Source organism: Vombatus ursinus, unplaced genomic scaffold, assembly GCF_900497805.2.
Source record: "Vombatus ursinus unplaced genomic scaffold, bare-nosed wombat genome assembly UNPS02011613.1, whole genome shotgun sequence".
In the NCBI taxonomy this organism is placed as follows: domain Eukaryota; kingdom Metazoa; phylum Chordata; class Mammalia; order Diprotodontia; family Vombatidae; genus Vombatus; species Vombatus ursinus.
In genome coordinates, this window is record NW_020951391.1 from 2,455,940 (window position 1) to 2,482,627 (window position 26,688).

At 41.0% G+C, this 26,688-nt stretch overlaps 1 protein-coding gene across 1 annotated transcript; it reads left to right on the plus strand.

The window, feature by feature from the left end:
• The first annotated feature begins 9,051 nt into the window (after positions 1–9,051).
• On the plus strand, positions 9,052–26,297 carry PSMA5 (proteasome subunit alpha 5). The gene is made up of 9 exons (XM_027856796.1): positions 9,052–9,198; positions 11,994–12,060; positions 14,177–14,303; positions 16,143–16,210; positions 17,357–17,464; positions 17,566–17,624; positions 19,594–19,696; positions 21,058–21,144; positions 26,035–26,297. Exons 1-9 carry the CDS (start codon positions 9,170–9,172, stop codon positions 26,110–26,112), a joined length of 726 nt encoding a protein of 241 aa, XP_027712597.1. The 5' UTR covers positions 9,052–9,169; the 3' UTR covers positions 26,113–26,297.
• Positions 26,298–26,688: the final 391 nt, after the last annotated feature.

Here is a 26,688-nt window from a genome sequence, read left to right on the forward strand (position 1 = left end):
AATGAAAATGGCAAGGTAGACAATTTCTAGTTGGGAAAATGTCGTAGTTCATTGTGATAATGGATAATACCTCTATGTTTTCTCTCTAAAATGGTTATGGCATGGGCAGCTAGGTGGTGCAGTGGATAGAGTACCATCCTAAAGTCAGGAGGACCTGAGTTCAATTCTGGCCTCAGACACATAACACTTACTAGCTGTGTGACTGAGCAAGTCACTTAACCTCAATTGTCTCACCAAAAAAAATAAATAAAATGGTTATGGCAGCTCTGTGGTGAAATTAGTATGTTTCCTTTTTTTTTGCAAAATTCTTTCAAAAAATTATTTTTAAATTCTAGCATTATAATTAAGAGCCGCAGTTCTTTAGGTAAATGTGGAATTGACTTTAATGCCAAAATGACATTTTGTTCTTTCCCTTCTAATGATTTGCCTAAAAGGATTATAGTACTATAAAGGGTAAAGCTTTGGGTTTGTATGATCAAATAATAATAAATAAATAAAAATTTAAATATATTTTATGAATATGTTTAAAAATAAATAATAAAGCCAATAATAACTGTTATTTATATAGTGCCTTAAAGTTTACATAGTGCTTTGGAGATCACTTTTGAGCCTCATAACAACTCTACTGGGCAGGTACTACCATTATTATTTCTATTTTGCAAATAAGCAGCCTCAGAGTTTAAGTGACTTATCCATGATCACACAGGTTGTAAATATCAGAGTTAGGATTTGAACCCAGGTTTTTCTGAATTTACATTTAATATTAGATCCACTATGCTATGCTGCAGCTAGCTATTAAATATCAAGATTGGGAATCTGAACCCCTGGGGTTCTGGTTGACTTTTCCCAATTGCTAGTAATTTTCTTATTTCTCGTCTGTGTGGCTAACCACCTAACAGGCACACAATAGAACCTGGTGATAGTTTTATCTTCAATCTGGAAGGCTCTCACTTTTCCCTCTCAAAAAGGCATCACGTAGCTTCCTAATTTAGGTTGGTGGTTCAGTATCCAGGGAAGTACAGGACCTGTTTCACAGCTAGTTTGCTTGCCTCTGCTGCCACCACTCAAAGTCCAGAGGGCTCACTTGTGGGCGTGGCCTTGTGAACATAGCCCATCCCATATCTTCTTTGCAAGCCAGTAACTTACACATGAGGCACTCTTCTTGAATGTAGCAATAATTATTTTATTAGAAGCAGTGAGAATGATGTAAGGACAGACTACAAGTCTGGCAGTGACAAATTGATAGAATGGGATCAAGATCCTAGAACGGACCTTAGAGGTTATCTAATCCAAACTCCATATTTTACATGAAAATTGAAGCTTAAAGATATGTAGTGACTTGACCAAGGACATACAGACATTAACAAGCAGAGTCAAGTTAGACACATAGGTACTCTAACTCCAAATCCAGTTCTCTTTCTCCCATACTACGAGCTAATACCTAGAGACCAAGTTTAGCTGTAGAGAAACACTTCATACTGGTTCCCTTTCTTGGTCTAGATAATACTTTCTCTAGATCCATTCCAATCCTTCCATCTCTAAGTATAGTGTATTTTTTCAATTAAAATGTTTTTTTTTTAAATTAACAAGAATTTTTTTTCTCTCCCTCTCACTCTCCCCTACCACCACAGAGGGGAAAAAACCTTTACAACAAATATATATGGTCAAGCAAAACAAATTCCTACATTGGTCACATCTGAAATATGATTCTCAGGCTGTAGATAGGATCTATTTGCTGGACACTGCCAGTTTGGGAATTTGTTTTGTTTGACTGCATGTTTATTATAAGAGTTTTGTTTTTTCTATTTTTTATGAAAGGGGAGTGAGAGGGAAAGAAAACTGATTTTTATTAATTGGAAAAAAAGATATAATTTTTAAAATGCCCCTAAAACAAAAATTATATCTTATTGTGACTCTTGAGCCCATCACCTCTTTGTCAGGAAGTAGAAGTCATCATTATATTAATCCTCTGGAATCATGGTTGGTTGTTACACTGATCAGAGTTCTGAAGTCTCAAAAAGTTTTTCATTTTACAAAGTTGTTATTGTGTAAATTGTTTTCTTTCTATTAATTTCACTCTGTATCAGTTCATGTCAAGCTTCCCAGGTTTCTCAGAAATCACCCCTTTCATCATTTCTTATGGCACAATAGAATTCCAGTATATTATGTGCCATAATTTGTTTAGTCATCCTACAGTTGATGGGCACACCATTAGTTTCCAGTTTTTTGCCACTAGAAAAGGAGCAGCTATAAATTTTTGTTCATATAGGTCCTTTTCCTTTTGTCTTTTTGGGATTATAGGCTTAGTAGTAGTATCTCTAGATCAAAAGGTACGTGCAGTTTGGTAACTTCTGTTTCAAATTGCTTTTTAGAATGATCAAACCAATTCACAGCTCCACTAAGTAGCAAAACTATTTTCTGCAACCCTTCTAACATATGGCATTTCCTTTTTTTGTCAATTTTGCCAATCTGATGGACGTGAAGTGATAGTTTATTCTTGATCTAGGGTTCTTTAGCCCAGCTCTCCAAGACATCTATAGTCTATCAGTTTCTGAGTCTGATTTCTCTGCTTATAAAGAAATCTACCAATCATCTGCCTCATCCTAATTTTCTTCTGGAGATCAAATAACATATGTAAAATCCTTTGCAAATCTTAAACTCCTATATAAACACATAATAATAATAATAATAATAATAACAGTAATCATTATCACTATCATCTCTCTTTTAAAATTATCACACTGGCTACTTTTTTTCTCTTTTCTTAGTGGAACATGTGGCTTTTCTGTTCTTTATTTTGGGGGGGAGTGGGAAGGTATGGGGGGGAGGCAATCAGGGTTAAATGACTTGCCAAGGGTCACACAGCTAGTAAGTGTCTGAGGCCAGATTTCAATTCAGGTCCTCCGAACTCCAGGGCCAGTGCTCTATCCACTGCACCACCTAGCTGCCTTTTCTTCTTTCTTTAAATCCAAGTATCCAATCACTCTGGGAAAAGACAAGGATTCAAAATTTACTCACATATCAGACATAGAGTTAAAAAAAAGTCTACCCACAAAAAATACCTTCAGATACATCAAATGAGGCAAATCATGACATTTTTTGTTTCTAGCACCTGTTGAGTGCCAAATTACACCCACATATTCAGGAATTATGGAGATAAATTTCCCAATTTTTTTGTTGGTGTTATCTTCCCAGTCATACAGGCTCAAAACTTTGGAGTCACATTTGATTCTTTCTTCTTGCTTATGCCTCGTATCTAATTAGCTACCAAGACTAGTGAATTCACGTTACCTCTAGAACTGATTCCTTCTTTTCCATTCATACCACTATTATACTAGTTCAGGCCTTCATTTCCTCTGGCCTGAATCATTACAATAGTTTCATAACTGGTCTTCCTGACTAGTCTCTCCTCTCTCTAGTCTACCTTTCAAATAGAAGCCAAAGTAATTTTTTTTAAACATACCACTAAGTTTATGTCATTCTTCTGCTCAGTAGTTCCCCCTTGTCTTCAGGATGAAATAGATTCTTTATCCTGGCATTCAAAGTCTTCAGATGCCAACGTTCTTTTCAAATCATGTGGTCCATTATTCTGCCTTTAGAGAGGCAGTGTGGTATAATGGAAACAGTAATAAAGCTAAAATTAGGTGAAATCCAAATTTGAATTCTTTCTTTAACATTTATTAGAGGTGTGACCATGGGCAAGAAACTCAACCTCTCTGAGCTTCATTTTCCTCAACTGAAAAATGGGAGTGATAATACTTATAATTACAGATCTACATAGAGTTGTTGTGAGGATCAAATGAGGATATATGCATGTAAAATCAGCCCCAAGTAAATCTTTCTTTCCTCAATCAATGAGTTTCTGGCCTGACTCAGTCTTTGTCTCCAAACCAACTTTTGCTCTCATACTAGACTTCAATGCAAATACTGATGCTCTCTCAAAAATCCTAACTTTGTAGTTCCTCAATCTACTCAATTTGTATAACCTACTCTTCAAATCTTTCTCAGCTGCACAGAGACAATCATACCCTTGATCTTTTCATCACAACATGCATGAATTTAAAAATTCCTTTATCTGATCACAATCTTTCAAATGATTTTTAAAAAATTAACAAACATTTATTTTATCTTTCATTTCCTCTCCATTGGAAAAAACAAAACAAAGCAAAACCTTTTAAACAAATGCACATGATCAAGCAAAACTAATTCCTACACTTACCAAGTCCAAAAGTGTATGAATTATTCTGAAGATTGCGTCCACTGCTTCTAGGTGGATAACGTTCTTCATCATTAGTCCTCTGGAATCATTGTGGGTCATTGTATGGATCAATGGATCAGAGTTCACAGGTCTCTCAAAGTTGTTCATTTTATAATGTTGTTACTATATATATATATATATATACACACACATATATATTTTATTGTTAGTTATTTATACCCTTTATTAGTTATACTCTTTATTGTTGTTAATACTTATACATATACATATATAATTGTCCTGATTCTGCTTACTTCTATCAATTCATACAAGTCTTTCCAGGTTTCCCTCAAATAGTCCCTTTTATAATTTTTCTCACTGCAATTGATCATAATGTTATGATTCCATCTTTCTCTATGCTTTAACCCTGCTCTTCAACCTCACTATAACCTCTATTCGCAGCCTCTTCAGGTGGAAAGAGGAACTGAACCTTTCTCTGACCTCCTGTGCCTCCCATATTCTTTTGAGGGCAGTGTATCTCCTGAGAGAAGCTAGAAAACGGACACATTAGGCATCTTCCATCTGTTCCAAAGCAGTGACTTTCATCTGTGCCAGCATAAGGCATCTTCCACCTCTTGTTGCCTGCCTGATCTTCTAATTAGGATGTGGAGAAGCTCAGGTGAAAGGAGGAGCAAGCCTCCCTTTGATCTCAGGCCGTCCATCTCCTGCTGTGCCTGTTCCTTGAGGAAAGTTGGTGGTGAACAGAACCTTTTTCTCCTTCCAAGCAGGTTCAACTTCCATCTCCAGCTATGCCCTTTCCTGACTAATTTCCACCATTAGAGGGAAGAGTAGTGAATTGAGACCTCCCATCTGATCATTTGACAGTATGCCTCCCATCTCTGACTATACTTGCCTCCAGCCTCCTTTGGGAAGAGAAGTAGCATCGTCTCCTCAATGATGAACTCCTCCAGCCCACCTCAGCCACATAGATGGTCACGCCCTTGATTTTGCCATTATCCACAACTATACCAGCTCTATACTCAAGAACTCCGAAATACCCTTAACCAACTATAATCAGATGAAGCTTTTCATCTCTCCTCTGCTTTCCCTTACAAAATCCTACTCTTGATCTGCATTGTGACCTCCAATTCTTTTACCTCTCCATTCTCTCTTGGGCCATTTTCTGATCTTGACCTCTTGGTGAATCAATTCAATTATGCACTGTCCTCCTTTCTTGAATCCCTAGACCCCTTATTATTTCACGGATAATTATGCCCTGCCTTCATCACTCTCACCATTCTCCACCGTTACTGCCACACGTTGCTCAACAAGGGTGAAGAAAATCATTCTGACCGGGTCGACTACAAATTTAAGCTACATAACCTCAATGGGGCCCTCACTGCTGCTAGGCAAACCTTCTGGACCTCACTTATCAACTCACTATCCCACTCTGTACGAACCTTTTAACTCCTCCTCAGACCTCGAACGGCTCTCTTCTCCCTCCCCTCTCAGCTAGAAACATCTAGCAGGCAAGTTTGACTGGAAGAGGGATTGCATAAGAGAAAGCAATAAAAATAAGGCTGGAAACATAAGGGGAAGCCCAGCTGTGGAGAGATTTAAATGCCAGACAGGATTTTGTGTTTATCCTAGAAGCATTAGGAAATCACTACAGATTTTTCAGTTGGGGGTGGACTGGTTTGGTGGGAGGTGGGGTTGACATAGTCAGACCTGTGTTTTAAGAATATTAATTTGTCAGCTCTTTGGACGACGGAGGGAGAGACTAAAAACAGAGAGATCAGTTCGGAAACATGTTACAGTCTCGGTGAGAGGTAATGCAGAACTAAACTAGGGAAGAGGCTACGTGGATAGAGAGACAAGGAGGTATGAACAATATTGTAGAGATAGAATTGATAAAACTTGCAACTGACTAGGTGAGAGAAGATCGAAGAATGACTCCAATGCTGTGAAATTGGGCAGCTGGGAGAATGATGGTAACTTCAATAGAGAAAGAGAAATTTGGAAGAGGGATGAGTTCTATAGAAAATAAGTTCCTTTTTGGATATGAGTTTGAGAATCTTATAGAAGGGACATCCAAGTGGAGATGCCTTGGAGGCATTTGGTAATTCAGGACTAGAGGTTGAGAGAGATCAAGGCTAGAAGGATTTGGGAGTCATATGCACTGAGATGATAACTCAATCCTTGGGATCAAGAAGTTAGGTGCAGAAAAGATGACCCAAGACAGAGCTTTCAGGGGATAGCCACACTTACTAGGCAGGAGTATGGTGATCCAGTAAAAGAGACTGAGGAGCAACAAAATAGGCAGGAAACCAAGAGAGGGCAGTACTACAAAAGCCAAGGGAGAAGAGAGTAACTAGAAGCTGGAGGCAATCAAGTGTCAAGAAGTATGAGGCCTGACAAAAGGCCACTAGATTTAGCAGTTAAAAGACTGTCGGTAACCTTCAAGAAGCTGAGGGGTATGGATGGAGGATAGATTGCAAGGGATGGAGAAGTGAGTGGAAGGTGAGGAGATGGAGGCAATAGGTGTAGACAATCTTTCACAAGTTTGGTTGTAAAAGTAAGAGAAATAGAATACCTTGAGAGAACATCAGGGTAAAGAGAAGATGTTTTTGTTTATTTATTTATTGGTGAGGCAATTGGGGTTAAGTGACTTGCCCAGAGTCACACAGCTAGTTCAGTGTTGTATGTCTGAAACCAGATTTGAATTCAGGTCCTCCTGACTCCAGGGCCAGTGCTCTATCCACTGCACCACCTAGCTGCCCCAGATGTTTTTAAAGATAGGGAAGACCTAGGTATATTTGTAAGAACCAGGGAAGGATCCAGTAGATAAGGAGTGATTGATGATGAAGGGGAAAAAAGACAATTATTGAAGCTATGGAACGGGGCAAGCTACTGAAGGAAATATAATCAAGTGGACTTGTGGGCATTAGAAAAGTCCAGTTCTTAATCAGAAACTTGAGCAAAGGAAGGGATAATTGGGGGAGGGAGAGTTTACAATGAAGTACATATGAAGGAGAATAGACAGCTCAAAATGGATGGCTTCCATCTTCTCAGTAAAGTAGGGGGCAAAATTCCCTAAGAGATATGGGTAAAGAGTGGTTTAGAAGGTCTGAGAGGAGAGAAGTTTTGGAATAACCCCTCAAAGAGCTAATGAAAGAATAAAAGAATGCTAAGTATGAGTGAGGGGCTAGTCAAGATTAGATAACATGAATTTATAATGACAAAAGTCATCATGGGTTAATTACCAGGACCCAAACCCAGGGGGGTTCAGAAGCACATGAATGGGACCAGAGAATGTAGATGCTGGGAGTAACCAAAGTTTGGAGCATGGTAAGGCTTGACTGATAAGACAAGGGATTCAGGAATAACTGATGGGTATATGGTCAAACTGGTCAGCCACAGGATCAAGACTATAGAGAGAAGGGTGACTAGAGCAGAGCAAGGAAGGGGTGGAAGACTGGAGATCATGGTGACAACAGATTTAGGAAGGCTGAGGCACAGTTTTCTGAACATGACAGTGGCAGATCAAGACAGGAGAGTCCCATATAAGACATGTCAGGATCTTATTTATAATAATAATAATTATTATTATTAATCTGGTTGCAGTGTGTAGGACTCTGAGAATGGATATCCAGTCAAAAGGCTAATGCAATGGGCTAAAACTCATCTATTAAATGATACTTCTTATCCAATAATTTGAATACAGCAACTTTCACATTATTCCTAGGGGGTTGTTATGTTATTCTCCCACTTTTCCAGATAGGCTAAATCAAACATTCAACAAGCATTCATTAAGCACACAGATATATTGGCATATTTATCGTGTGTGTATGAAATATGAAAATATATGTGTGTATGTATGTATATACATAGATGTATACAGATATATGAAATTAAGTATTTTAACAATGTACTCAAAGCACCTGAACTGCAATCTGAAATGGGGGGAAAGGAAAGGAAGGCAGGTTATCAGCCTTAGTGGGATCTTGCAAAGTGGGAAAAGATATGGATTCATAGATCTAACACCTGGATTTGAGTTCAAGCTCTACTACATACTTGGGGTGGGGGGGACGGGAGACTTTGACCAAACCCCTTCCTTTCTCTACCTCAGTTTCCTCATATTAAATGAGAAGATTGGAGTAGGTGAACCCTAAGCGCCCGGAGTACAAACTTTCCAAGCCTGTGCCCCCGAAGTCTTTAGCCCAGGCCAAAGACACTGCACACGCTTTTTTTGTTTGGGCTCAGGCACCCACGGGGCCCAAGCGCATGCGCCATGAGGCAGGCTGGGGCTAACGGGACTCGCCCGCCTTTACTGACAGAGCCGAGCGTCCGACTCCGTAACGGCCCAAAGCCAGCCCCGGGGCCCTTTGTCGCCGCTCCCCACTGAGCCTCGTAGCAGGGAACACCAAGGAGCCCGCGGCGCGGGGAGCCTTTTCCAGGCTTCGCCGTCCGGGCCTTGTTCGACATCCCATGGCCTGAGGAGGAGGTGCTCCCGGAGGAGCAGAACGCGGCCGGGTTCTGGGCACGTCCCCGGGTAAGGGAGCTGCAGCAAAGCCATGGGGCCAGAAAGGCACGCGGCATTTCGCTTCTTTCCAGGCCCGGGGGTTGATACATCTTGGGCTTCTCGGGGACAGGAATCCTTCCCATCCTTCCCAGGACGGGCTGTCCCTAGCAACCACCCGCTCCTCCAAGCGGAAGAACGGTGCTTGGCCCGCCCCTCGCTTCCTAAGCCAATCGGAACCATGCCGGGAAGACCGGGACCCAATCACCTCGAGAAGAGCTACGTTCAGCCAATGAGAGGTCGGAATTAGAGGGCGGGCTGTAGGGGTCGCAAGCGCCTGCGCTCTGTGGGCCCAGGGCGCTCCGTGGGGGATTTCTCTGTACGTCCGGGGCCGGTGTAGGCACGTTGGGCCTGAAGAGTGTCTGTGTGGCCGGTGACTCCTGCCCCTCACCATGTTCCTCACCCGGTCGGAGTATGACAGGTTCGTGCGGGTGGAAGAGTCTCAGGGGGAAGACGGGTGGAGAGAGAGGCCCGGACAGAGGCAGGCCCCGAGCCTGGCCGCGGTTCTGCCTTGTCATGAGGCTCTCCAGGAGCCGACTCGGCGCGGGCCCGGGCACTTACAGGCCGCCGGCCTCGGGCTCGGGCAAGGTCCGCGCATTGTGCCTCCGGCCGCTGCTGAGTCATCGTAAGCGGTGCAGAAGCGAAAAGCCCCCGCTTAGGCTCTGGCACCGGGGCAGAGGGCCCGAACTTTAGCCTGTGCCCCGGAGGAGGGCAGCAGGAAGTCCTCCCTAGGGCCTCGGCCCAGCGGGTGGAGCAATGGAAGTCGAAGTGAAAATGAATGAGAACGGGGTGGGGGGGGTCTCAAATTCCTCCTCCTTCCCTGATAACGGCAGCGTTTTTCTTTCCTCCGAGGGGCTCATTTAGCCCCTCGAGCTGCAGAAGATGGAATAGTGCATTCTGGGATCTGTAGTCCTTGCAGGTTCCTAAACTTAGTCTCTCACCCGACTGATTTAATTTGAGAAGTAGGAGTTTATTTACATAATCTTCATTATGCCAATCCTTCCCATTGCAACCTCTAAGAGTGGGCTTTCATTTTAAAAAGCAATTTTTCCTGTAGATCAGATTATAAATACAACAACCACCTCACAATCCTCTTTTTTAGAATTCCACTTACTGTTCTTGGGAAGAGGATTTTAAGAGAGCAATTACCTGGGCCGCCGGAGGAAGCCAGAAATGCAACTTTTATGCCACGGGCATTTTTGCTTTCAGTTTCTGGTTTTATCAGTTTCGTTTTGGCATAGTCATGTTTTCCCTAAGTCCCTTCGAACTTTTAAATTCTGAGTCTGTAGAGGTCGATGTTTTCCTTCCACAAGTCTGAACAATAGTAAAGTTGAGAACAAGGTTCGATATCAGTTTGTTGTCCTTTCAGTCATAATTAAAGGAGGGTAATTTTTCCTTCCTCTTCCGTATTCTATAAAAGGTTTCTGTGAATGTATAGTGTATTAATGTGAAATTTCACAGACTTAGAGGCTATCTAGTCCTACTGCCCCCATTTTATAGATGATGAAACTGAGACCCGGAGATGTGACCTGCCCCAAGGTCCTAATGATAGTGACTGGGACACGATTTGAACTCGGGCGCTCTGGTTCCAAGGGCAGTACTCTTTCCACTGTATTTTCTTCAACTTTAAAGACTTGCCTTTGGCCAGGCTTACATTTTTTTCCCCAAGGCATTGAGAATGCCTGTTTCTATGGTATGACATAGCAGAGTTAGATGAGCACATTTTAGACAGGCATCATCTCCACTGACATTAAACTCCATTTGCAAATGATACATTCTTTTGTTTACTGAATATTTACTAAATGTTATGTACATCTAGGAGAGTGCAATGATAAAACAATCTTATGGAAAGTAATAACTTGTGTATATACTTAACTATAATTTAGGACAGACTATTATTAAATGTAGGGATAGTAAGAACAAGGTGCCATTAGATTTCAAAGGGAAAAGAAACCATCTGGTTGGTAGGTTTGTGGAGAAAGTAGTATTTGACCTGGGCTTTTAAGAGTGAACATGATTTGGCTAGATGGAGGTGGGAAAGTATGGCTTTATTTAGGGACCAAGGTAGTAGGAATTTAGGTTAGATTAAGGGAGTAATGGTGATAAAGGTAAATAAGATATTTTGAGGAGCATTCATGGAGTGCTTTCAATACCAAACTGAGAAATTCAGATTTTGTTTGGTAAGCAGTGGAGAGCCACTGGAAGTTTTTGAGCAGGGGAATGACATGGCAACAACTATGCTTTAGAAAAAATAATCTCTGGTGTGTAGAATGGATTAGGGGTAGAAACAGACTGAAATCGGGGACATGATTTAGGAGACTATTAAAATCCAGGTGAGAGGTAAATAAAAAGTAAGGCCCTAAACTAGGATAATGGCTATAGGAATGGAATGAAGATGGAGGTGAGGGGAGAGAGGACTAATTAAATTTAGGAAGCACATTTGTGTAGTATGGTGTAATAGGGCACTATTTTTAGAGTTGGAAATGCTGGTTTTTATCTAGACTGTGCTATTTATCTAACTCCTTCCTTAGTTCATCTGTAAAATGGGGAGAGCAGTACTTGCAACCTTTACCCCCACAGGGCTGCTGTGTGAACTCTGTAACTATGAGCTACTACAAAAATACTGGACTTAGAATTGGAAGACCTTGATTCATATCTGAGTTATGCTATTTAATATCTCTGTGACCCTTTAGGCAAGTTATCGGGCCTAAGTTTCTCCATCTATACAGTGAAGGGGTTAGCTAACTAAGATCTTTTCCAATTCTGAGAATTCTGTGACCAAGACCCTGGACACAGACACGTTCTTTGCCTTCTAGAAGCCTACAATCTAAAACAAATAACATGATTGAGGCAAATAGGTAGAAGGAATAACTAAAAAGCAACATCACCTATCTATAAGGAGTAATTACAACTTAGGGAAAAGGGCAGGAATAAGGTCATAACATTTGGAGATTGCCTTAAGAGACATGGGGGCATAGAACAACCTACAGAATTCTTATTCCAGTTGGGGTAAAACAGCGGAAGTCACTGGTTCAGTCTGGAAAGTCTTCTCTACTTACAGGTCCCATTCTTTTGAGAGTGTTATTTACTGTGTGATGTGGTTGCTGTCTGGTAAGGTGGAAAAGAAGATAACACTATCCTAACTGAGCGACTGATCGAGAGAGAGTCAACTGCATTATCTGCTGACTCTTCTTACTGACTTATTTTTCACTGCAGGGGTGTGAATACTTTTTCTCCTGAGGGAAGATTATTCCAGGTGGAATATGCCATTGAAGCCATCAAGGTATGGTAACAACTGACCTGTTTGAAACATCTCTCAGTAGTTATATTGCAGAGAATTTTGAAATTGTTCTTTGCCTAAGATCTTTTCAAAAATTCAGCTGCATTACCCAAACCCCTTATTGGAAGAGCATTTGGGATTTACTTGAGAGTCGAAGCAACTCCCATTTATATATATCTTTATGTCTGTTTGTCTCAATGCTTTCTCAGAATTTAGTGTCCTTTGTGTGTGCCTTGAACAACAACAAATGGGAAAAATATTTGTAACCATTTTTTAAATTATCATCAGAGGAGGTCAACTTCATAATTACGTTAGCATATTCTTTGCGGCATTTTGACATGTGGAATCAGGATAGATACAAGATATTAACATTTCTGGCATTGTAATATTAGTTAGCTACCTAGATGTTAGTCACTATAGTGGAGAAAAGTACAATTATCCCCAGACAGAAATGTCAGGATGCAGAAGAGAATGTTCTTGAACCTTAGACTGGATATTTTGTATTAAGTGATTATTTTGTATCTATCTTTGGAGGCACCTAAGAATTGTGACTTTTTATTGAAGAAAAAACCTAGTGAAGGAAAGCAATTTAGATTTTTGGCATTTGGGGGACAAAAACACAGTCCTGTGGACTGACCATTGAATTTCTTCTCCCAAAATCAATCAAGTATTTTGTGAGGACTGATGTCCCCAGCACTGTGCTAAGTCCTTTCAATGGGGTGGGGAAAATAATAGGAACATGAGATACCTACAGCCTTCAAACTTAGTTGGGATTACTAATATACATTAAACAGTGAGGGGGCAGGGAAAGGGGGGTGGGGAGGGAAGGGAATAAGCATTTATTAAGCACCTACTATGTGCCAGACACTTTGCTAGGCCACTTGGATATTAAATGTATGATGAAGATTTTTAAGTGCATTTGGAGTTGAGAAGGGAGATAGTGTAGTCAGGGAAGGCATAATTGAAGAAATCAGATTCGAGCTGGCTTTTGAAGTATGAGTAGGATCTGGGGAAGGTAGAATTTCCACGTGCAGGAAGCAGCATTAGTGAAAACACTTGGTATGTGCAAGACACTGAGGAAACGGCTTAGATTGGAGTTGAACTTTTGAACTTGGGAAGAGTGGGAAAGTTTGAGCATGATACCAGAGGGAATTGAGGGCCATTGTGGGTTCTTCAGGTAGGAGAGAACATGATGAAAACAGCATTTTAGGAAGATGAGTAGAGCATCAATATGTTCTTGATTGAGGTGGAGAGAAACCAGAAGGAAAATAGGCTGTTGTAGCAATCCAGTCATGAGGTAACAAGGGTCTGGACAACTGTGTTTTGTTCTTTTTATCAGTTTTAAAAATCCAGTTTTAAGTAAAAAGAATTGTGTCACTATACCCACAAACTTAGTTAATATCATTGGATCAGAATAGCAACAGCAGAGGGCAAAAGACTGTCTTAGGGATACAGTACAGAGTTTGGCTGAGTTCCCTAGTTTGGGCTGTTTAATCCCTTTTTCTAAGCCTTCTAGGACTAGAACCTTCCAGTTCATTTTTTAACTCAGAATCTCCCCTTAAATATTAGCGTTAGAGTTGATCCCTTTTCTGGGGTTCTCCAAACAATGGTGTGGCTTTATATATCTTAGAAATATTGGAACTAATAACAGTAGTAGTATCTGATAATAACATAGCACTTTAGAGTTTACGAAGGGCTTTTATACATTTGCTTATTTGAGGTTCATAACAACCCTATAAGGTAAATGGTTTTATTGTTATTCCCATTTTACAGATGAGATTTACTAAATGCAGATTTGGTAGTATTCTTCCCATTTTACACATGTACTTGACCTTACAAAGGTTGTGACTTGCCCAAGGCCATAGAGCCTGTGAATGGCAGGGCCCGAACTCAGACAACAATATCCTGATTCTAAAGCGCTCTTTTCATGACACTTATAGCAAGTATGACCAAAGCCAGATAGAGACCTTTCCTGAGACTTTGGTTCCTATTTGTGCAGGAGTGTATTTGGTTGAAGTGTCAGTCTTACCAGACTGTGTAAGTAGTTTTGTGCCAGTGAGTATGTTACACTATTGTTCCTATTTATTGCTGTTTATAACTAGAGCATCTTTGTCCTCAGCTTGGCTCCACAGCCATTGGGATCCAGACGTCAGAGGGCGTATGCCTCGCTGTGGAGAAAAGAATCACCTCCCCACTTATGGAACCCAGCAGCATTGAGAAAATCGTAGAGATCGATGCTCATATAGGTAAGGGATGGGGGAAGACTCTTCCCTAAGATGAAGCCTGGGTTAGTCTTCCATGATGCTCCAAGGCAGACTCATGAAGTGTGGGGCTCATCAGGGTAGACCTGAGAAGTATAGAAATTCTCCTCTCAGAAGGTACTGGCTTGTGATATCTGGTTTTCCGGGCATCCGGCCAATGGGGCATCACTGGAGGAGCAGGAAGCAGCAGCTGCAGCACTCATTTGTGTTTAACTTACTCCCCAAAGTGCCCTTCCCCCTCAAATTTAGACTTGGCAGACCAGAGAGTTGTTGAAATGTGTAAAGGATTGGTTGTAGGCCAGCTCCCTACGGTGGCTGTGTCTTCATTGGTGCATAATGTTAGCCCTGGAAGGGGGCCACCTGCTCTAAATGGAGACGAGCAGATACAGAAGGCCAGGGTTGTCCCTTAGGAAAAATGGGGGCTCTTAAAACAGGACTTCTAAGTGACAAAGTTTAAGAGAGAGTGTGAGCAGAGCAGAGCTTTCCACTGAAGGTGGCTTTCCTCCCTTTTCTGGTGGTTTCTCTTATTTAACCCTGTGCCTGTTACTACAGTCCCTTTTCTGTATTTGCTGGCATCCCTGTGGCATTGCGGGGTGAATACTGCTACTTATTTATAGCATGGCATTTGAATTAACTATCCAGAGTCAATTTTGTGGTGACCTCTCTATTTATTGGACTAATGTCTCTCAGGTAGAACAGTTGGTTGCCCTGCCCGGGAAGCTTTCAGACCTCAGAATGGGGTTTTACACTTGAAAAAGCTTCCCTTGAGAGCTTGATACTGGGTAGTATTTATAGAAAGGGAAACTGAGACCCAGAGAGGATGTGACCATTCAAGGTCAGCACAGTGACTCATTAACTAAATATTGTGTCCCTTTTTGTGTGGTCACCTACTTTGGAGGTGGCTCAGTGGGCACCTTTGCCATGTATTTTGGTGTCATCTCCTGTTAGAGTTTGAGCTCATCATTTGTAACTGTTCATTTCTAATACAGACACCTGGTCTGAGTTTGGAACTGGGCAGTGGAATGAGGACCATTTTCTCCAGTTGACATGGGAACTTTTTTTCAGGTGTAGGGAGAGAATGTTAATTAACCTCCTGTAAGCACATTGGTGTCCTCAGATTAAAAGTGCTAAAGAAATTGCTCAGGAGTGTGTTTGTATATGGAAAATCTTCCTGATGTTTTCTGTGTCATACTGCGTCATACTTGGTCAGGAACCAAGGAACCCTTCTTAGAGGGCACTCTGGCATAGTGAGTAGGTAGCATGCTGGACTTGGAGTCAGGAAGACTTGGGTTTGAATCCAGCCACTAACCCTAAATAGCTTTGTGACTATGGGCAAGTCATTTAATTTTTCTGAGCCTCAGTTTTCTTATCTGTAAAATGGGGATAAATAGTTGTTAGAGGGTTGTTGGAAGACTTATATGAAATGTCTGCAAAGCTCTTTGCAAACCCTTAAAGCATTTGATAAAATGATTAAATTATTAAAATTTGATAAAAGTAGTAATCCTTTAAGGTAGATACCATAGACATTATTTATTTTAAGAGCATTGTATAAATGACAGCTATTACTGTTGACAGCTGTGCTTCAGTTCTCATCTCTACTGTGGGTTTTTTCCCACTTTTTTGCAACATGATTTCACTTGGATACAAAGTGGATTGCTTATCCTGTCTATTGGGTAGTACAGACAGCCTGAGGGTCATTGAACAGCTGCCATTGTTCCACTCCAGAAATTGCAGCATTTCATTAATAGGTGAAATGTTATGAAGCATCCAAGAGGGAAGCTGGAGAGATTTACCCGGTGGGTCACTGTTGCTTCTGTATTGCAGGTTGTGCCATGAGTGGGTTAATTGCTGATGCAAAGACTTTGATTGATAAAGCCAGAGTGGAGACGCAGGTAATGAATGCTTCTAGACATCTCTCCTCTTTAGCAGGCAGCCAACATTCTTTCTCTGGTGGTGACGTAGCCACCCCAGACTGCAATGTACTTTTTGTGTCAATGTCAGATACTGTGCATGGGGATTCTTCAGGTTTCTACCCATTGTTTTCACTTGCCTGAGGCTCAGAGCCTAACTAGCCAAACCTCCTCTATGAGAGGATGCCCACAGTGGAAGAGCTGATGCCTGCTTTTTTCTTGACCTTGCTTTGATATGAAGCAAGAAATTGAATTGCGTTCCGTCCCAAAGGGAGCTTTCTCTTGGGAGTTCCACAACAGGAGGTGGTTGTGAGCTGAAGGACTTGCTTCCTGGGAGCTAGGTGCCGGCTTAGATTCCAGTTGGGACTCTTCCATTTATTAGCTGGGTGCCCTGTGCAAAATAATTATCCTTTCCAGACTTTGGGTTTCCACATCTGTAAAATGAACAGGATCTCCAGGGTCTCGTTCATTTCTAACACTTTTTTGTTCAGCCTTACAAATAACACTTTTTTTATGGTGAATAATGATTTGTGTTGAGTGTCTGATTGGAAACACTGATTTTATTGAGATTTTTCAGTTATGTCATGAGATAATTATGTAAAATGCTTCATAGACCTTGTGTTCTGTGTCGGTTGCCATTATTATTGTTGTTATTATCTGAAGGACAGGTTAGTAAGAAAAAAGTCATGAGCTAAAAAATTCTTTGAACTTATTTATAAGGTTGCTTTCAGTACCTTGGTAAATAAAGGTAAATTTTTATTTTAATACTAAAAGGTTAATGTGAGGACCTCGAGGGAAGTTTTTGCATTCATTCTCTAAAGGTGCAGAGTTTAGTTTTCTGAGATTAGCCCTTTATAAATGAGTTGGGACGAACCATCACTCATTGCTTGGAGTCTTGATACAGTTTCTTAAACTCTACTAAGATTTTTGGGACACTTCGTATTGAAGGGTTATTTACAGAAGAGTTTACTTCATTTTCACAAAGTCCCAAGAAACTGAGGCCACGTATATTGAGCTTTCTCTTCCTGGTTCCATGAGCTAAAGGTACTTAAGTCTTCTATTTAGAAACATAGCCATCCAACAATACAGTTCAAATGAAGGTTATACTATATTTTGCTGTTCCCTTAGAACCACTGGTTCACTTACAATGAGACAATGACAGTGGAGAGCGTGACCCAGGCAGTTTCCAACCTGGCTTTGCAGTTTGGGGAAGAGGATGCAGATCCTGGTGCCATGGTAAGTACATTGTGGGTGTTGTTTTCTTACTGTTCTATATGATTTAGGACTAGAGTCACCAATTTCTTGCTTCTGTCATACCTCCTGCTCTCTCATTCTAGTCTCGTCCATTTGGAGTGGCACTGTTATTTGGAGGAGTTGATGAAAAAGGACCACAGCTGTAAGTCGTTTCTTTTGGTTCCCTTTAAAGGATTCTTTTTGTTTGGCAAACTAGCAGTAGCTTTCAATCGCTAGAAAGAGATGTTCTTTAAGCCGCTACAGAAATTATTCTGGCTTCTCAGACCACAAAAAACCACTGCTACTGTCTAACTTACCTTGGTTGCCGTGTCTTTCTTCTCAGGACTTAAAGTGAGTTATAAGAAAAATCTCACTCAATTAACAAGTCAGTGAGAAAGTTAGGAATTAATCCCTGGGGTGGGGTCATTTTAAACCTAGGAAAGCATCTGGGGGTGGGTTGGTTTGTTTGCTTGTTTTTGTGCTACTAGCTAATATCTTCATAATCCTGGTGTCAGGAAGATAGTACAAGCACATCTTATAGGCTAGTGGTATTACATCAGGCTTTTCCTCTATGCAGTTATGTTTTGGAAAGCATGATTTCACCGCTGGTATATGAGTCAGTATTATAGTTGGGTTCTAGTCTGATTTCATAGCCAGTGCACTATATGTGTCAGAGAAAACCCCGATGGCAGACTTAGGCATGGCTAGAAGATAGGTTTGTGGCCACAGAGTTCCAGCAGCTTTTGGATTTGAGACCACCCACCCCAAGGAGCTGCATGGTGGAGCAGTAAGAGCGCTGGACTTAACTGAGAGTTGGGAGAAACTGATATTCTAGTGTTTGTTCTGCTGCAGATTAGGGGTGACTTTGGTCAAGTTGTATGACCTCTGTTGCTCTTAGAAGGGTTTTGCCTAGTTTATCTCTCTCTTTCTAGGTCTCCCCCCACTCCCTTTCTCTCTCTCTCTCTCTCTCTCTCTCACTCACACACATACACACACACACGCACGCACGCGCTCATGCACGCACATGTATATACACACATAGAAAAGAGAATTGAGAAGGCTTCTGTGCAGAGCACTGTTACTGGGATCAATCCTGTTTGGAAAGAGATTGTATTTCAATTTAGTTGTAATTTTGTATCTCTAGGCAGCATGGCACAGTGTGTAGGGAGCCAGATTCTTGCTCTAGAGAAAGAGTTTTGTATGCCAATAGGTTTCACATGGACCCTTTGGAACCTTTGCACAGTGTGATGCTTGGGCAGTTGGCTTTACTTCAGAAGGTACCCAGAGCTCCTTGCAGGAAGTCCATCACAAGAGAACTAGAAGCCAGGACTAGTTGGGGTTAAGTCCTGCCTCCAGCCCATACTGTGACTCCAATCAAGTCACATCCCCTCTCAGTGCTTTAGGCCGGTGGTGTCAACTCAGAGAGAACTAGGGATCCCCATACCATACATGAGGATCCCTGTAGGCCACATTGACTTAGAAAGGCACGTATTAGTATTATCTATGCTTTGTTATACTTTTCATCTAGTTCAGGCTGCACTTGGGAATACAGTAGGCCACATGTTTGACTTCCCTGTTCCGGAAAACTCTGTAAGACTGTTCTAAGTGGCAGAGAAAGTACTGACCTGAATCAGTAGAGACAGTTCCCTTTACAGGTGAAATCACAGGTCTAGTCCTTCTTGCTATTTCTTTGTATCTTTAAAACAGAATTTCAGAATGACTACATTTGGAGTCAAAGGCCCTAGAGTCAAATACTAGCTTTGTGACTTTGGGGTAAGTCATTTCATAGGGCCTCATATTTTTCATGTGAAAAATTAAACTGGGTTATCTCTAAGGTCCTTTTGTTCTTAATACTGTGATCAGATATTATTTGCTGAGCACCCTCAAGTGTTACACATACATGAAGATTTCTCTCTTCTAATTGCCAGCCACTGCTGTTTGTTTTCTTAAGCACCCTAACTAGCTTTGTTCACTCACCTGAATCTGTGTCCCTCTGTGTCATTTGGACTTTCTTTTCCTTTTATTATTTGACTGGCTGTTTAAGAAATTGTGCTTGAATCCTATAGGGTTGTGTGATGCCAAATGCTTATCCAGGTGATGCATTTTAATTCTCATCTTTTTGCTACTGGTAGGTTTCATATGGACCCTTCAGGAACCTTTGTACAATGTGATGCTCGAGCAATTGGCTCTGCTTCAGAAGGTGCCCAGAGCTCCTTGCAGGAAGTTTATCACAAGGTATTCAGACCTGATCGAAGTGTTTCTGTGTAGGCTGAAGCTGACTCTTAAAACAATTGGGTATTCAATCCAGACACTCTAAGGTCATAAGGTTATTTGAGATTTCTCTGTCTCAGAGCTAAAAAACTAACCCAATTAAAAGCCTCACACTGTGGGAAAGAAACACCAAATGTCTATGCTTCTCTGTCTTTTTTCTGTGCTCTTATCACTCAGGAGGGTAAGGGCAGCTATCATCTCACAAAATCCCCAGTAGTATCCTGAATTACGTGCATATCAAATAGGCTTTCTATTATAGTTGGACAAATTTAGGTGACAGAGATAGAACACAGGAAAGTAGGGGATGTACTTTGTGTTCTGAATCATGAGACTCTTTCTTAGGCTTAATGGATATAACCTATTAGAGCTCACCAAGAGTTAAGAATGTTCTTTTTAAAGTGAACCTAAGTAATTAAAGAGATAAAACCATTTTCTAAAACTTCCTCTAAGATAAGGAACCATAGAGGAGTTATCTGTAATTATTCTGGTGCCTTAGATTAAAGCCCCGTTTTGTGAATCTATAAGTATATATTTAAATATTCACTAATTATCCTATCTAGGTTTTGAATTTATTAATACTTGAAGAAATGACCAGGGATTTTTTGTGGTTTGTTTTTTTTGTTTGTTTGTTTGTTTTCCTTAAAGATAGGACAGATTTTCAAAACCAGTTTTCCCATTGATTCTCTGGGGTTTTTTTCATCATTGTCACTTCCAAGTTTCCACCTCTTATACTTGATAGAATCCTTTTTTGTAATAAAGACATGGGCCAACATGATGAACATGTATGAAAACATAGGACTCATTCCTCACCCTTAGTCCAGTACCTTCCTCCTGAGAGGAGAGAAGTATGCTTCATCTTCTGTGTTCCAGGATCAAGACTGCATTGGTCTAAATTCATTTGTCCTTTAGTGTTGCTTGCCTTTACACTAAGGTGGTTCCTGTGTTCCTTGGTCTTGCTTATTTCACTGTGTGTCAGTTCAAATAAATCTTACCAAGCTCCTATGAATTCCTTATATTTGTCATTTATGTGATACAACATTATTTCATTATATTCAAAAACCACTATTTGTCCATTTTCCAACTGCTGGGTACCCACCTGCTTTCTGGTTTTTTGCCATGTTGTTGCCATGTTTATTTGTTGCCTTTCTTCTGTCTTTAACGTCCTTGGAGTGTACATGCAGTGATAGCTTCCACAGCAGGTGGGCCAATTCGTAGTTCTCAGTAGTGTACTAGAACAACCTTTTTAAGGGGAGGGTGATTTGCTTCCTAAGTAGTACCTTATCCACAACCCTTCCTCCCCCCCCCCCCCTTTTTTTTTCCCCAAGGCTATGACCCTGAAAGAAGCAATCAAGTCATCACTCATAATTCTCAAGCAAGTGATGGAGGAAAAGCTGAATGCAACTAACATAGAGGTACCTTGATGGCTCATTTCTTCTTCTTCCTGTGCTATAGCTCTGTAGGCCCTATTGAGAACTTGATGAATATCGTCGGCTGGCCCTGCTTTTCACCTCTGCATTTCTCCACTATACTCATTTAACATGCCTAATTTAACAGAGCTTCAAATATAGGAATGATGAACTCCTCACCAAGGTAGACTATACTTACCAAAGGCTTCTAAGAATGTATTTGTCTAAAGTCTTTCAAATATAATCAAAGAGTATTTAAACTGAAAGGGAAGCAGGGTTGCAGAGGCTGCCTACATGTCCCTGACAAGCTAGATGTAGAATAGTTACAGGGTAGGAAGAATTCCCCCAAATTCACAGATGAGATCCAAGAAAGGAGCCAGGCATAAACAGGTGGCCTCAGTTATCTCAGCCCAAATGCACAGAATATGGGTAACAAACAAAGTGACCTAAAGAGCCTAATTCAAGGAGGCAAATTTAACCTCCTAGGTATCATTGAGACCCAGTGGGATAAGTCCAATGACTGAAATATGGTTCCAGGATGTTGTCCTTCATTTAACGGAAATAGTACAGGTTGATACAGTAGGGTGAGTTTGGAATAGTTTTGTATATGGGGAAGATGTAATCATGAGAGTCAAGTCCTGGCAACAAGCATTTATCAGATGCCTGCTGTATGCCAGGCACTATGCTAAGCGCTGAGGAATCGGAGAGGGGAGCATTTGGGTAAAGACCAACAGAGACGAAAAAGAAACAATATTGTTACTGGAATCTACTTCAGACCACTTGGACAAAAAGAGGAAATAGACGAGAAGTTCAGGGAACATGTCATGAACTCAACCCAGAGGTGTGTTATAGATAGGGGGTCTACATAGGGGTCTAAGGTGATCCACATATCTGTAAGAGTACTCTCACTACTCAAAACAAAACAACTAATAATTCTTAGCTAAGAAGAACTGAGGAGGGGAACCTGCAGCCTCGAGGCCACACGTGGCCTTCTAGGTCCTTGGGTGAGGCCTTTTGACTGAGTCCAAGCCCCCCTTTTATTAAGGGGATTTGTTCTGTGAAGTTTGGAGTCAGTCAGAGAGCCGCACTTGAGGACCTTGAGGCCACAGGTTCCCCACCCCTGAGATAGAGCGGTAGCCCTGGAATCTGGAGTACCTGCATTTAAATCCAGCCTCAGACGTGAGCTAGCTGACATGGGCAATTAATGTAACCCTGTTTGCCTCCGTTTCCTCCTCATCTATAAAATGAGTTGGAGAAAGAAATTGCAAACCAGTTCAATGTCTTTGCTCGGAAAACTCCAAATGGGGTCACAGAGAGTTGGCCACGACTGAAATGACTCCTGAACAACAACAGAAGGATAATTTCACCCTCCGAAGGTGGTAAACCTGACAATGGCAGCTTGTCTTCTGGATCGGATTCTCACCAGCAGATTCTTTAGGGAAGATCACAGGATCATAGGATAGCCAAGAGTGAAATACTGACAAAAAGAGAAACCATTCTGATGAGGAACAATGGGAAAAGGTGGCTGGAGAGACTGACGTGGATACCGAGGGAATTTATTGACCATCTTAAAGTTTTAAAAAATACCTGTATGAAAAATAGAAGCAAAGACAGTAACAAAGGAGAAATGCAGAAGCAAAATTTTGATCTGTGATGTTAGGAATGCTGAAGCTCAGAATAAGCTGAGACTGACGAGGGTAGCTAAGAACAGGAAAGGTTTGTTTGATTTGGATTTTAGCTCTGTTGAGGCCAAAGTGTCTCAAAGAAGGGATAGGGCTACTTTGAGCACATAAGGGACAATAACATGAAGAGAAAGCAGAGAAACAACTTTTTTTTTCTATTGATTCCATTTTCTCTGTAAAAGGAGAGGGATCTTTGGACTAGAAATATCAGAACAAAAACGATTAATAGGGAGTCAATACCTAAGAAAAGTAGAGAAATAGAGCACACCAAGTTTCCTTGGATCAAATCACCAGACCCAGATGAACTACACCCCAAGATAATGGAAGAACTGGCAGGTATGATTGCTCAATCAGTCATCTTTGGAAGACTATGGATAGGAGAGAAGAGTAAATGTTCCAGTTTTCAAAAAAGGAAAGAGAGTGGACCGACATGGGAATTGGTTGCAAGAACTGGGCGAGTTTAGTCTGGAGAAAAGAAGACCAGATGTGTTCAAATCTGGAGGAGTGATTAGACCCATTCTGTTAGTCCTCAGAGTATCAGACCAGGAGCAGGTGTGTTGTGGAGGGGGATTCCTGTTCAGATCTAGTAGGTGGCCATGGAAACTCTTTCAATTCTGAGTCTGTGATTCTGTGAGTATCAAGTGAAGTGATAGATTTGAGAACACTTTGAAAAAGTTTATTACCCAACACTGTACAAATGTGACAGTACAGTGTTTGTGGCATTACATTAATGTTACATTTTTAGCATACAAAAGTAAAGAATTTTTATATTTACCAATTCATATTGAGTTCAACAAACAAAAGCATCGACTGTGCAAAACACTGCTAAACTCTGGAGAAGATACAAAGTGTAGATAAGATGTGATCCCTGCCCTCACAGAGCTTATAATTAATAAGCATGGAGAGATGATGTGTAGACTAGTAAGCATACCGCAATACTTCGATAGATAATTTGATTTTACTTAAGTGTGCACTCCTTCCAACAATACAGAATGCAATCCTTCCATGGTTTCCCATTCTCTACAACTCTTGTTCATGTGGCTATTCCCAAATAACTATAATATGATAGGCAATTATAGATAATGGTAGCAATAGTGGTGTATTTGTGGCCCAAAGGAGAGGCTTGCCTAAAGGATGGTGTCTTTGCCATGAATATTACTTATAATTTTATGACATTTTTGACAGCCTTCATTTTGCAAGCTGGTTCTGTAGCTTAGTTTTCTTTCCCATCTCATCTGGCTCCCTACTTTCAGTTCCTATCTGTTTAGTACAGCGGTTTCCAAATCACCTTATGTGGACAATTTTTGCCTTACCAAAAGTTTCTGGTGAACTTGATTATCTTTCTTTCCCTGGCCTTCCTCTTTTCCTTTCTTCTGTACCTGTATGGTATCATTAATTATGAATAATTGAGATAAGAAAGATAAGGGGGAAAAACACAAAGAAACAACATTTCAGGGGGAGTAATGGTGCTTAAATTTTGTAATAGTTTGAGAAAAGAATTCACAGCTTATGTGGGCATATTTAATTTACATATAAATATTTTGCAACCAAGAAGGGCAGGATATGACACAGTAGATAGAGAGCTAATCTTGAATCCAGGAAAACCTAAGTTCAATCCCACTGTTGAAACACTGACTGTATGACCCTGAACAAATTACTTCACTTCACAATGCTCTAGGCCAACAGTTTTCAAACTTCCGCTCTTAAAAATTATTGAGAATTCCCCAAAGAGCTTTTGTTTATGTGGGTTAGAATTTAAATGTCATGGTATTATGAAAATAGTTTTGATCTCTGGGACTCCTCTTGAAAGAATCTAGGGGAGTGCCAGAAGTCCCCAGATCACACTTTGAGAACCACTACTCTAGGCAGATTTCTAAGACTCTTAAGTTGCAGAGAAGGTGCTGACCTACACTAGTAGAAGAAATTTCTGACTTGAGAGATCTCTATAACAATGGAGTGACAGGTGCAGGTCCCATCCTCCTACCCATTTTTTAGATGTGTTGGTACTCTTCTTATGTCCAGGCCCTGGATGTGGCCCTTCAGACTCTAGTGGAGACTTTGGGCTGAGGGTGAGGGGAATACTTCCTTTCTTAACCTAATGCAAAGCACAATCTTCAGGTGTCTGTGATGTTCAGTTCCCACTTTCTCAAAATCTTCAGTGCAGATGAGATGGAGATGGATCCAATGAAGTTATGACTGGAGTATAGACGTGGGGCTGGAAGGGACTTTGAGATAATTCCAACCGCATCATTTTTCAGGACAGGAAACGAGATAGGTCGGCAGTGAAGTGACTGGTCCACAGTCACAAAGGTAGCAAGGAGCACAACCAGGTCTCAATCCAGGCCAACTGAATACCTTTGGCTCAACATTTCAACAGTTGGAAAACTTACTAAGTAACAGTAATGTCCATTCTTCGAGTAATACAGTGGCATATTTGGAAAAAAGTCATTTAATTTTAAGTTTTAAAAGTTGTGTGGTGTGATTCAGATGGGACGATTTTTAAAACCAAATACAGTAGCAGATTGGACTACTTTCGGCTGAACGTGGAAATGGTACTGTAGCATTTGTCCCTAGGTATCGGTGGCTGTGAAACTGAGGAAGAAGTTCTGAAAGCTTCGGTGGTCTTAGCCACAAGAACATCTTCTCACCTCCCTCGCTTGTGCCTTGAAGGGCGAAAGGGATCGTGACTGCTCATTATCGCTGATTTCCTGTTTCATTGGTTAAATGACATGTTTTTATTATTTGTGTTTTAAAAAGGAAAAAATAGATTTTAGCTCTGGTGAAGTTGCCACATGGTCCATAATCTTCAAAAACCACCAAAGAAGCACTGTATGCAAAGATGTAGACATTCTTCAAACCTACCAAAGCCATGTTCTCATGCTGCTGGCTTTTCGGTATTTTTCTTGTTGTAGATCCGAGGAGTTAGACTCCCCCTAAGTATTTCCACAAGCTCCTAGTCAACCAGTGAGTGGTGAATTCATTTTAAAGGAAGAGATTTGGTCAATAAAAAGTTTTATTCTGGAGGCCAGAGCTATTTTAGTGACCTGCAGAGCGCTGTTCCAGCCTGGAAAAGATATTCTTGGGACAGCAGATCCGTTAGCCCCCAGTGAACAGCTGCACTGGCAGAGGCCCCCCTCCTTATCTTGCTGTCTGTGCCCTGTGCTCAGCAGGGTCACCAGCCCCACTCTCTGACGCTGGCCCTTTTCTCTTCTAGCTGGCCACAGTGGAGCCTGGTCTGAAATTCCACATGTTCACCAAGGAGGAGCTTGAAGAGGTCATCAAAGATATTTGAAGGAAGAGGGACTCTCAAGAGTTTCGACATGGCTCTCTTTAACTTTCAACTTTCCGGATTGCAATTTTTATTTCCACTCTACTCCCTGGGGAAAAAGAGAGTTTCCCATGGTAGTTGATGTATGTGTGTTTTTTACAATTTATGTACATAAAGGAAGACTGAAATAAAGAGAAACTGAAAACTAATTTGTTGTACTGTATCTTATAATGTTGTGTGTGTGTGTGTGTGTGTGTGTGTGTGAAGTGCTTATATTAGGAAGTAAAGGAAAAAATGATATTAATTTTCCCATGTTGTGACTCTGCTTAAAGTACTGTGCCCTCTCAAGTCTCTTGAGACTTCTGGCACTTAAAACAGCCCTTGGAGTTTGTAAATGAATTCAAACTATTGAAGCTCCCCCCTGTGGCCTACAGGGGACAGTGCTGCAGAACACCCTTGTCAATCAAACCACTTCCATTTAATGGATCTTAGAAAAATGATAACACTGATCTCCCTTTCACCTCTCCTCTACACCCCCAATTAACCCAGATGATCATAATGGATAGTGATAAGCCATTTGCTACTTTGGAGCTTGTTTTC